Source organism: Eleutherodactylus coqui, chromosome 5 (genome assembly GCF_035609145.1).
Source record: "Eleutherodactylus coqui strain aEleCoq1 chromosome 5, aEleCoq1.hap1, whole genome shotgun sequence".
Taxonomy (NCBI): domain Eukaryota; kingdom Metazoa; phylum Chordata; class Amphibia; order Anura; family Eleutherodactylidae; genus Eleutherodactylus; species Eleutherodactylus coqui.
This window is the reverse complement of record NC_089841.1, coordinates 141,490,664-141,503,147: the sequence shown is the minus strand read 5'-3', so window position 1 is coordinate 141,503,147 and position 12,484 is coordinate 141,490,664. Positions and strand designations below refer to the sequence as shown.

The following is a 12,484-nucleotide window of genomic DNA, read 5'->3' as shown; positions in this document are numbered from 1 at the left end:
AAATGAGACATTCCATTTTTTCTGCGGGGCGGTACGATTACAACGATACCAAAATTCTTACATTTTTTTAGGTTTTTCCACTTTTCTGCAATAAAAACCCTTTTTTTGGAAATCTTTTATTTTTTTTTAAATTTATTTATTTTTTCTAAATCGCTGCATTCAAAGTCCTGTAACTTTTTAATTTGTTAATGTACGGAGCTCTGTGGGGGCTTATTTTTTGCAGGACGAGCTGTACTTTTTATTGCTACCATTTTGGGGTACATACGGCTTTTTTGATCACTTTTATTGTGTTTTTTTAGTGAGGCAAAATGCTAAAAATTAGCATTTTGCCTCAGTTTTTTAGCGTTTTTTTGCGTTTTTTTTCCGTGCACAGTCAAAAGCATGTGCAACTTATTGTACGCGTCGTTACGGACGCGACAATACCAAATATGTGGGGTTTTATTTATTTATTTTTTTTTAATGCTAATCTGAGAAAAAGCATAAATTGTTTTTTTACTCTTTTTTTTTACATTTTTTTTTAATTCATTTTTTTTAATCTTTGTTTTTTTATAACATTTGTGTCCCTCTGGGGGACTTTCACCACTGCCCTGATGATCGCTGTGATAAGGCATGGCAGAGCTACTGCTCTGCCATGCCTTATCGGTTATACAGCGGTCTCAGGCACTGGTAACACAGGACGCCAGTGTCTGGCATCCTGTTACCATGGCGATAGGCCGGGTTCTCACGATAACATCGCGAGAGCCGGCCGAAGACACAGAGGGAGCGCGCTCCCTCTGAACTCTTTCCCTGCCGCGATCTACTTAGATCGCGGCAGGGAAGGGGTTAACAGGGGGGGGCATCTCCGATGCCCCCCGCTGTTGCAGCGGGACAGCGCAGGATCATATGTGATCCCGCGCTATCTGCAGGACGTAAGTTTACGTCCTGTTGCGGGAAGTACCCCGCTCCCAGGACGTAAACTTACGCCCTGGAGCGGGAATGGGTTAAGGATAGGTTCATTGTGGAAAATCATGGTGACTTTAAGTGTTCTCAAGCAGTGGAAATCCGCTTCCGTTAAAACGCAACTCCCGTGGACAGGTGGCCTTATTTAAGAGTATTTAACATAACGTATTCTGGTACTTTGTTAGACAAAAAAAAATCTATTTGTGCTCTACCCAGTAGGTTTTTTTTGGGGGGGGGAGGGGGGGCGCTAACGCCGTACCATACTATGTAATGTTAAATACTCTTAAATAAAAAAAGACAACAAAAGAGTCAACATGCCTGATCACTAGAAAGTCCCCATACACTAATCTGCAGATTCGGATGATTGTTGGAATAAACATTCGTGCACATAACTGATCATGCCTGTCTGTGTTGGAGTCTGGCAATAGACTCAAGATACCCGTCTGCCAGATGCTCATTTAATTGACAGCTCTTTCTCCAATGTTCTCCTATTTGGTTTGGTGAAACACTTTGCTTCTGCTGACTTGTTTGTATTTTCAGTGTCCATTTATGGATGAGAGAATTCTAGCACTACATGGAAAAATAAAGAATCAGCCACTGGAGTTTCCAGACCAGTAAGTCTGTTTATTTTTTGTATTTCTTGGGTTTGGCGCCATAGATCTTACATAAAGATGATAGGAGTTCATGAACCTGCCAATATAACAACATCATCATATATATTAATAGTAATAAGCCATATTTGCATCCACAGGCCAGACATATCCGAAGACCTGAAGGACCTCATTCTGAAAATGTTGGATAAAAACCCAGAGTTTAGAATTTCAGTTCCTGACATAAAGGTGTGATAATGGAGCAATGTTTGATAATGGTCATACAGATTATGACAAACTAGTAGTGTCGGATTAAGATAGCCCTCTAAGGTGGTCACGTGGAGTTGTAGTGAATAATTTCTGTAAAGTATGAAAGTGCATTAACCTGATGATTCAAGTCATATGTGACATCCAAAGAAATTTGCATACATTAGAACCAGATGCATAATTTGAAACATCTGGGCCCTAATGCACAATCTTTACCAGTATCCTCACCAAGCATATGAAATGTACTGGAGTCTTAAGAAACAGAGGCACCAGGGACTGGGAGGAACTGCTACCTTACCACCCCCAAAGCGACACCTCTGATACTAAGATCCACTCTTGTTTACAATGTGTGAGAGTTGCACCTGAGAGGTATCTGCACAATGTGCATCAGACAGCACACAGACATTTTGCATGTCCTGTTTCTTGTCCATGATACGGACAGGAGTAGGACGTGATGAGTTTTTGTTGTCCGCATGAAAAAAATGTTAATCTGCATAGCCTCATAGGCTATAATGGGGTTGTTTGCTGCCCGTGAATTAGCACTGACAGTGCACAAATACACATTAGCGTGCCAGAGACTTTAGATCGGGGCCACCCAACCATCACTTGACACTTGTAGCACAGGTTTCCAGTGATTGTTACCTAAGGGGCCCAAAGGCCATTCTGCCAAGAGTATGACTAGTTGTTAGTGTTGACCAGCGTATGACCAGTTGTTAGCGTTGACCAGCCTATGACTAGTTGTTAATGTTGCGCTTGCTAAGCTCTGTTTCAGGAACCTACTGAAGGCACTGCTAATATTCCTTGTTTTAGCTGCATCAATGGGTGACTAAAGATGGTGCCGAGCCTCTCCCTAGTGAGGATGAAAACTGCACCCTGATAGAAGTAACTGAAGAAGAGGTGGAAAATTCAGTGAAGCACATTCCCAGCTTGGCAACAGTGGTAAGTTCAACATTATAACCCTTTCTCAACCGTTTACAACAGTTATCCCATCTAGACAATCCCTCTGAATGAGAACCCTCTGAAATCATTTCATCGACGTGGGCACAACTGTAAGGAGAATCATAGTGTTGCATAACTCGCATTCGAACTAATGAGTCACCATGTAATACATGATTGTAGTAAGTCCTTCAGAGTCTCTTCTGCAGCTCTTGGTTTTGACTAATAGAGAGGCCCCTTCTGAAGTTCATATTCCCTAATAGGACATACAAACGGTATTAGACACTCCTAATAGCCTTTTGGCATCTGTCACAGAGGAAAGGGACAATTGAGCAAAAAGAGGTGTGTGGGATCAGGACTAAGTAGCAGGAAGGCGCATTGGGATGAGCATATGCCATCCAAGGCTGCCAGGCTTTAAGGAATTTATAATGCTTGCCCAACACAATGCTGGCAAGTCTCTCCTTAGGCTTTCATATATATATGTCAGCCCTCACTGACTGACTGACTCGCCAAAAGTTCTCCAACTTCCCGATGTTGTTGAAATATGAATTTTGGCACAAGCATAGATTATCTCCAAAATAGGAAAAGTAATTGGGTCCCAACTCGATTATTCAATTCTAGCGCAAAAGAATTGGCGTCGAAATTTAACGTACATAATCTAAATCTCTCACTTCCCAATGTCATAGAAACTTAAAATTTGGCACGCGCATTGATTATGTCATAAATAGGAAAAGCTAATGGGTCCCAACTCCATTATTCAGTTCTATGCGCAAAAGAATTAGCGTCCAAATTTTCTGTACGTAATCTAATTCTCTCACTTCCTGATGTCATTTTATATAAAGGAAGCGTCGCATGGTTACCTCCCCGTGGTGTTTCCTGGGTAACGCAGAGAACTATGCAAAATGGGGAACATATGTTTTTTCTCAGTATCTCTAAAGTAACCACGACTTCATAAGATTTTCCGTGTGAACACCAGATAAACACCAGTACCAAATTAACTCGGGCGAAGCCGGGTATATCAGCTAGTCTCTTTATAAATAGCTGCTCATGGAACTCTTGTCTCTTCAGCTCATGTGCACTACTCACTAGCTGGACTGATTGTTCTGTTTCTCTGTCACCTTTCTCTGCGGTCCAGCACAAGCTATGGCTGTTTATATTAATGTTTGATTTGTTCTCCTTTCCAGATATTGATAAAAACTATGCTGCGCAAACGTTCTTTTGGAAATCCATTTGAGGGAAGCCGAAAAGAAGAAAGGTCTATGTCTTCTCCTGGGAACTTACAGATGTACGTTTCTATAGCTCTGGAGTTGTGATCTAATGCTTGATATCTCAGTTGTTTGACCAGTCAGATTCTTACTGTATGCAGCACTTGTACAGTACAACGGAAATCCGGCATTGTTGCCCAATAACTGCTCTTAGTTGCTAATGAGCCTGAAGCCATTGAGGTCTTGTATGGCAAATAGCTTCAATATAAAAATATTCATTAACGGAGTTTCCACTTTAAACTTTTAATTTGTGCACCTTTTTATTCAGTTGTTGCAAATTGTCCAGTTCCCTTTTAAATTATAGTTACCATAGATGGATAATGAGCGTTCTCGCTAACCACTTAATGATGCAGCCATTTTTTTCATCTTTTCCTGCCCCCTTTAAAAAAATAAAAATAAAAAATCGCAACGGTTTTATTTTTCTGTTGATGGAGCAGTCTAAGGACTTGTTTTTTTGTTTTTTTTTGAGGGAAGAGTTGTATTTTTCAATAGTACTATTCAATAGAAAATAAACACAATTTGGCCTGCTTGGGGAGGGGAGGTGTACACTGTAAGAAAAAAACATAACTTTATTCTGTGGGTCACTGCGATTTATGACGATACCAAATTTGTATCATTTTTTTTCTTTGCTGTACTAATTTAAAAAGTATATCTTTGAAAAAAATTTCTGCTGCCATCTTCCGTATCTTTTTAATATTTCCATCAACGGGATTATGCAAGGGCTTATTTTTTGCAGGACATTCTGTAGTTTCTATAACTATTTTGGCGCAGATAAGACTTTTTGATTTTGTTTTTTTATTATATTTTTTGTTTGAGACTGGGTGACTAAGAAAGCATAATTCCGGCAATTTACTTTAATCCTTTGTTTACTATATAATGTATTATTCTTTTTTTACTATAGATACAGGAAAATATGTAGTGTTTTGTTTTTTTTTTTTATTATTTTTACTTTGATTCTAAAATAACTGTATATCATTTTTAGTCTCCAAAAGCAACTTGAACTTGCGCTTCTTTGGTATTTATGTTGGCGTTGTATTAAGGTTTGCCCCAGCTGCCATGACACTCAGATGGCACTTTGCAATCTCATCACGGAACAGCCCTTCAGGACCGCCAGCTGTGGAATGTAAAAGCCATTGTTGGAATTAACATTGGTATTTAAAGAGTTAACAACCACCATAAATGCTGATCACTGCTGTTGTGGTTGGTATCAACTGTCAGACAGTCGAGACTGGCCGCATATGAAGTGGGCTCAGCTCTTGATCCTGCTCCATACAAACCTGTGCACGTAGAATGCCAATATCCATTCCGGGGACGTGAAGTGGTTAATCGTGTGTCTACGCCATTCCTACATGGTGTCTGTATTGTGGATTTACTGCCTTTATAATTCAATTTGATGCGCGTGTAAATTGAGCAGTGAAAATGCAGTCAGTTTTATCATGAAACACCGTGGTTTGGCAATGCAGTTCTCTGCCAATCAGCTTCTACAAGTGAAGCGCATTAAAATCATGTTCTTGACCTATGGAAGCCAATCAGCAGAAACTGCATCACAAAGCTGTGGCATTTTGCAATAAAAGTCCCCAACCCTCCCCCACCACACTTAAAGTGTAAAATATAATAAGTTTATTTCTTTTCACTTCTAGAAAACACAAGTCAGGGAATGTATCTATCAAAGGTAACAAGAGCGGAAAATGTTTCCACCTTTAACAATTTGCACTTTAGCTTAACACAGCCTTGCATGACTTAAACTATTCGGCTTAATGGCTTAAACATCTTATACTCCGAATATGTGTTCCCCATCTCCAGTACCCTGATAGGTCATTAGATGGGGAACACTGTCTCATAGCTATAAAGCGCTATAGCAGTTTATCTAAAAGGGACTATGACTTTTTTTCCCCTCTTTATTGTGTTTTCTGAACATGACCATGGGGGCTGCCATCTTTCCTGTACTATATTTAATGGAATTTAGAGAGATGCTTAACAGCAGCTGCTTGGGCCAGTTGCACAATGGAAAGGGGGTCCCATTGACCTGCATGGGAGACTGTTCTAGGCATAGTCTGTGACCTGTCCAGAGGTCATTTTGGCAAGGAGGGGGAGTAGGTAGTCACAACTGATCACCTATTGTGAATCCTGTGCTATCTATATATAGGTATTACCTCTCAGTGTAAAGGCCTTTTACATGCAAATATAACCTTTCAAATGACTGAAAGATTTAGTGATTTATTTGCATAAAGTGTTAAGAACCATTAACACTTTCATCTTTTCATTTGCATGTAAAAGGGCTGGCGGGGGTTGTTTGCAGAGCCTTGTGTGTTTGTTTGTGTTTAAACACAAGCCCAGCACATTCCATTGTTCTCTTGCAGCTGTCAGCAGATTGCATTGTTCTCTCCCAGCTACTGTAAACATGCAGCAGGGAGAACATCCTACAGTCTTTTGAAAGATAAATGCGTTTCCCTTATCTTTCAGTGGCTGAATGATGGATTTTAAGTTGACCTTAAAATCCCCATGCAAACGAAAAGTGCACGATGCCCGCGTTTATATGTAGCGATTATCGTTCATTTTCGACCTTTTGACCGAATTTCGAGTGATAATCGTTGCATGTAAAAGAGCCTTAATCCTACTTGTGATAGTGAGATGATTACTTATCAAGCTTATTCGACAGATCAAGAGGAGACAGACTTGTGACCCAAAATTTCAAAAAACCGCCAATAATTCTAAAATTTTTAACAAACATGCAATTTATATAATGGATTGTTTTCTGATGACACATTCCCTTTTAAAGAGGTTTTCCTGCTTTAAAGAATTTGACAGCCACTTATAAATTAAAATAACAGCTGTATGCACATCTCTCAAATCTCCTGTGACTTCAGTGCTGCTAGCCCATGTTTGCTTTGGCTAGTGACTGCCATCTTGACATGGGACCGTTGCAGCCAAAGAAATCTTGTGTTGTACATATTGATATTACAGCATTGGCCAGCGATTGGCTGCAATGGTCAAGTGTCAGGACATCATGTTCTCATTGAAACAAAGTAAATAGTGGAAGTCGGAGATCCATGGGGCTTGATGAGACGGGGGTTGTGAATATATCTGTTATTTTTTTCTATTGCTGCAGCTGATTTAAAAAAACCCCGTAAATTTAAATTCATGGAATTGGAGTTGCCCATCCAGCATGTTACTTCTTTGAAACTCTGCGCACACTGTTCCAATAAAAGACAACTTTTCTATTAGAGGGTGAACTGTTATGCCACTTCTTTCCTGCTCTTGTACCATCTGTTGCTACATTTATTTCTTGCTATGCTTTGTGCCTTATACTAATCTGTATGTGAAATGTATCACTGATATAGAACCACATCAATGTGTAGATATTAATCACCATGTGCTTATTTTTTACAGGATCCAAGGCAGTGATGAAAGCCTGAGAGAGAGTGACCTGCAAGAATTAGGAGAGGACGAGGTTTTATCTTGAGGGTAATCAGCTAACATTGCTTGGGCTTCATCTATGACCTGGGCGTGTGTATGTAAACTGAACCATGCATGCTACTTATGCACCTTATGTTGCTGCATGCGCTAGAGACCTTAATGTCCTGCCTTGGTTGTTAAACGTTATCAGTTACTTTGCTATGGACTCATTCTTCCAGAAGACTCGTGGAGACTGATCCAGAGAAGGTGCTTGTATTGTATATTGCAAAAAATCATTCAAGTGGCTTGTAGCATATGTCTTACTGATGCCAAATATTACACACCATACACACATTTAAGGCTAGCAGGACACTACACTTCACAGTCAATGGTCTTACAAGTATGTTCATGTATTGTAAGGACATCCTGGTGCAGGAGGACTGAAGAGACTCCTTTAAGAAGAGGTAACCTTGCAAAAGTTGGTTCTCAAGGTCTTTATACTGCTGGAGGTATATAGCACAGTGGAATATTAGCCAGAGTAGCTTTACTTGCCCTGTAAACCTTGAGGTTGACTACATTTGCATGTAGTTAGAATAAGCATTACTGTTCCTCCTCTATTGAGATTTCGGTGCCATTTTTTTTTTTTTCTGGAAAAGTAGCCATCAGCAATGCTAGTAGAGTGATTAGTCTGATTTAGGATAACACAATGTAGATTACACTTGCATAGTCTGTGACTGAACGGGAGTCCTCTCAATTGCAGAAATGCCAAAGTAGCAGGGCAGCCAGTACACGCTGAGATCACACGTGTGAGAACTGCTGGCATCCATGGCTTTGACCATCATAGGAATCTAAGATGAGTGGTAATGTGGATGCAGAGACCTGTGATCAGGCCAGGTAATACGTCCGTATGCAAAAATAGGGCTGCACTTTGGTGGTATATCACGGTGCAGCCATTTCTAATGGTTTTCAACCTCCTGCTATTGAAGAGGTATGGCCAACTGAACGGCTAGACTAGAGGGGATATGATGATATGGGGATACTGGAGCAGAGGAGCTGGCAGGCTCTAAGCTTGTATCTTAAATTATCTCTGCCTATGTAGTGGAATTTGGAATGTGAATACTTGTCTGCTTTCAGATAAGGGTCTTTCACCTCCATATTTGGTATTATACAGAGTTAATATAAATTTATGTACCTATTCCCATGGCTGTATTTTTCAGTCACTTGAAAAACTAGGTCAGGCTGTGTATTAAGTTATTGCCTCTGTATCGTTATTTTCTACTGGCCAAATATGGAGCAGTATTTGTCCAGTAGAAAATGAATGACAAATACGGATTACATACGGTCATAAATATCTGTAACATGACCATATTATGAACTTGTTACAATGTGCTTGTCTGGAACTGGCCAAAGAAGTTTATGGAAAATACCGGAAAAAGAACTATACCCAGAAGTTGTCTATATAGAATGTAACTACAGTAGAGTTCTTTTTGCACCAGTTGTCCTTAACATTCCCCAGCATATTATTTCCACACTGCTCCTGTTATGGAAACTATTGTCTCAGCTCAATGTATTATCAGTGCTTTAACCCTGCAAGCATTATTAGCCATCATCAATGCTGAGAATAGGCAGGAATTAAACAAAAGGTATTCTAGTATGATTGAATTCTTACTTGCAGAATTAGGACAACCTGTATCATGTCCCTAATTTCCCTATCCAATAGAGCTGCAAAAGCCACATTTACTTTGTAAATAAAAGACAACTCGTGTTCCAAATTGCTCTTGGCAATCAGTACCTTTCACCTAAAACTGTACAGTTAGTCTTCCTCCAGTGGGTCCTTAGTCAATAACTTTAGTGCACTAGTTTTTATAGACATCCCAGGCCGTGTGGGCTACTACAGTATCCGCTCAGGACATGTCACTTTTGGATTTGTAACCTTTGTAACCTACTACTATAACTGTGCCAGGTATGTGTTGCCACCGTTGGGTTCTATGAATAAAAGGTTAGGAATATATACATCCTGCATGGGAAAACTGGGGTGGGGTGGAGGGGGAGATAAAGGAGAGGAACTATTAAAGGCTTTTTAAACTATAGCATTTCTACTGATTTTAAATAATTTTATATTGAAAAATTTCCCAAAAACCTATATTAGAGTTTTACGTTATAAATAGCTTAGAGTGAAAAGAAGGTTGAGTAGTATGAGAAGTTAAACATATCATAAGTATTATAGGTCTTCTATCACATTAAATGTTAAACATTGCACTACTTTTCTGCTGTACATACGTGAAGCTCTGCTGCATGCAGTGCAATTTACTATCAGTTATTGACTGTTCCTTGTAAGGTAAAAGGGGCTGTTCAAGATTCAAAATGGATCAGGATTTGCTTTCCACAGTTAGTGCTGCACCTCTTCACCTGGGGTGCGGTAGAACTACTCTGTTGCATTTTCTTCAACATTTAAAAAAAAAGGACCGTGTTCTGTTCGAGCCCCATATACTATGTTATGAGATCAAGAGTGATGGAATGGGAGACCAAGGAGAATGTTTCATACTCACTGGGTCCCCATGAACACACAGCATTCTTCTCTTGCCACAAGGCTGTGTGTGTGTACACTCTCCTATTCATCTCTATGGCAGTGCGTACGCACATAGCCTTGTGAAAAGAGTCATGCTGTGTGTGTGGGTACAGTGCTGGAATGGAAGACTTAGTGAGTATTAAGCACAGCTTCCCAGACATCCCTCAAGTTTGAGCCCCATAACATAGTTTACAGGACTTAAAAACATGATGACAGGTTCTCTTTAATGCCGCACACTGGAAAATATATACATATTAAAAATGGCAAAGTAGAAAAAAAGCCAATTAAATCATATCAAAATGACCATATTAAAAATGGAAAACTTTTAAAATTAAACATTTAATCATAAAAAAAAGAAATGTCAGATTATCCAAACATCCTTTTAACTATCAAAAATAGTAAAAAAAGAAAAAAAACTAAAAAAGGTTATTTAACCCACGTGTATTAATAGTGTTTGGTGATTAAAGGGGTTTTGTCATTAGAAGGGAAAAAGAAATTCTATACTTACCTATTTCTCCCCAGGCAATCTTCTCACCCATCTTTTCCTGGCTCCTCCAGTCACCCTGGTCACCTCAACTCCAGTCGATCAGATCCTCCTCTTCCTGTGATGTAGCATCCATTCGCTACAGTTAACTTCTGCAGGGCAGTGAACGCTATGTCACTAGTGTCGTGGCATTCACTGACTAGTGGGAAATGGCGTTTGCTCAGCATTTCCCACTATAGCGCGCAGGCTCTTGCCGCTAGTGTTGATCTAGTATATGAGCCTGCGCAGTAAGCCTGCACCTGCACACTAAAGCAGGCTGCTAGGCAGTGAACGCCACGTTACTAGTGATGTAGTGTACACTGGCCTGCAGAATGCCAAGAATGGACGCTACATCACAGGAAAAAGAAGAATCGGCCAGCTGGAGGTGAGGTGATCCCCAGGAGACTGGAGGAGCCAGGAGACGATGCAGTAAGGCAGCTGACGGGGAAGGAATAGGAAAGTCTACAAAAATACCTGCACGTCCTCTGTTTTTAGCTTGGAGACCAAATTTTGCAACTTTTTAAACGGCAAATAAAAATTCCGTAGAAGTACCCATTTTTAACAAAACACCTGATAAAGGTTTGTTTTTATGTTCTTTTATACACAATGTGTTTTATAATGGACTGTACCTATAGTGCAAGTAGAAACATATCATCCCTTATCTTTGCATCATATACATACTGTAGTATCCAACACTAAATCACAAGTAGACTTGGGATAAATAGTTCTAGATTGGGTTATAGTCTGGTGGGGGGGGGGGGGGGCGCTGCATCAGAATCGGTTTTATACGCTGCTTATGTTTTGTATTTTGTCAGCTATTTTAACAATCTCAAGTAAACCTTTCCAGAAATACAGACACTGCACAAGTCTGCAGCAATGAAAACCGCTAATGCCAAGTCTTATCAAGCCATTTATAGATTTTGTGCTTTTCTAGATGAACACAACAGATGTACTTTTGTACCAGAGGATTTCTCTTTTCATCTTGGGTATATTAATATTTGCAGAAAAACTTGCAATATAATATCATGAAGTTTTTTTTTTTGGCCAAAAAGCCAAAGATTATACTTGCAACTTTCAGGAATATTTTCCTGGTATCTATTTTACACAAAGGAAACATTAATAAGGGATTAGTTCTTTTTAATTTAGTATAAATTAGCTGTTGTGTTGTCTAGTTATCAGACTATAGCTATGTAAGTTTGATACATCTGGTAGTTATTGCATGATGACATATCTGCAAATATGTATGTAGGGTTCAAAGCCCACAAATAGCTGCTAAATATGTTTTCTATATGCTTTTGTAAGGGTTGCACCAACGTTTTTTGGGGAAAATTCAACTATTACAATTTTGCACCATGTTACAAGCTTGTGTTGTGAGATGTATACCATTTGGTTGAAGTTGTATAATTAACTGTAGCATTTTTATTGGATTTCTTTTGCATTGCGCTTCCCTTTTACTATGCATTTCATTTTACAGGTTGTATGTTTAAATACTATGTATTTATCACCATTAAAATAAATGGTATCTTCTGTGTTGTGTGATTTGCTGGGAAACATGGATATAGTTTGACTACATTTTTCCATACTTTAGAATTCTTGCCAAGAAGAAAATAAATTTGGGCTCACAGGAACGAGTTATGCAAGTTTTTCATGAGCATGAGGCTGCATCTACACGGGCTACAAAACGCATGTATGAAGCCCATCGTTTCCAAAGGGTTCTTTCAGGCTACAAAATAACTCATTATGGGCTTCACATACATGAGATTTTGTAGCCTGTGTGGATGCAGCCTAAGGGCTCCCACCCACTGGTGATATTTTCTCCACTGCGATGCGATTCTAAAGTTAAAGTCTCGCATCGCAGTGCGAGGGGGAAAAAAAAAACAAAACGGCATAACGCCGGGGATATCGGCATCATGCCGACATATCGCCAGTCTTTTCAATGGGGCCAGCGGCAGCAGCGCTAGCCCCATTGAAAAGACATGGAGAATGCTGGGGACTTCTG

General features: G+C 39.6%; 1 protein-coding gene across 3 annotated transcripts in view; it reads left to right on the top strand.

The window, feature by feature from the left end:
* CAMKK2 (calcium/calmodulin dependent protein kinase kinase 2) overlaps nt 1–12,012 on the top strand; it is a 64,090-nt gene extending 52,078 nt beyond the window's left edge. For 2 of the 3 annotated variants that reach the window (XM_066603274.1, XM_066603275.1), the window contains exons 12-16: nt 1,480–1,553; nt 1,691–1,778; nt 2,607–2,735; nt 3,917–4,017; nt 7,388–12,012. In XM_066603274.1, the coding sequence (XP_066459371.1) occupies nt 1,480–1,553; nt 1,691–1,778; nt 2,607–2,735; nt 3,917–4,017; nt 7,388–7,460 (465 nt within the window). In that variant the 3' untranslated portion in view covers nt 7,461–12,012. Of the gene's footprint in view, nt 1–1,479; nt 1,554–1,690; nt 1,779–2,606; nt 2,736–3,916; nt 4,018–5,637; nt 5,670–7,387 lie in introns of all 3 variants that reach the window. The other variant, XM_066603276.1, reaches the window with a different exon arrangement.
* The last annotated feature ends 472 nt before the right edge of the window (nt 12,013–12,484 follow it).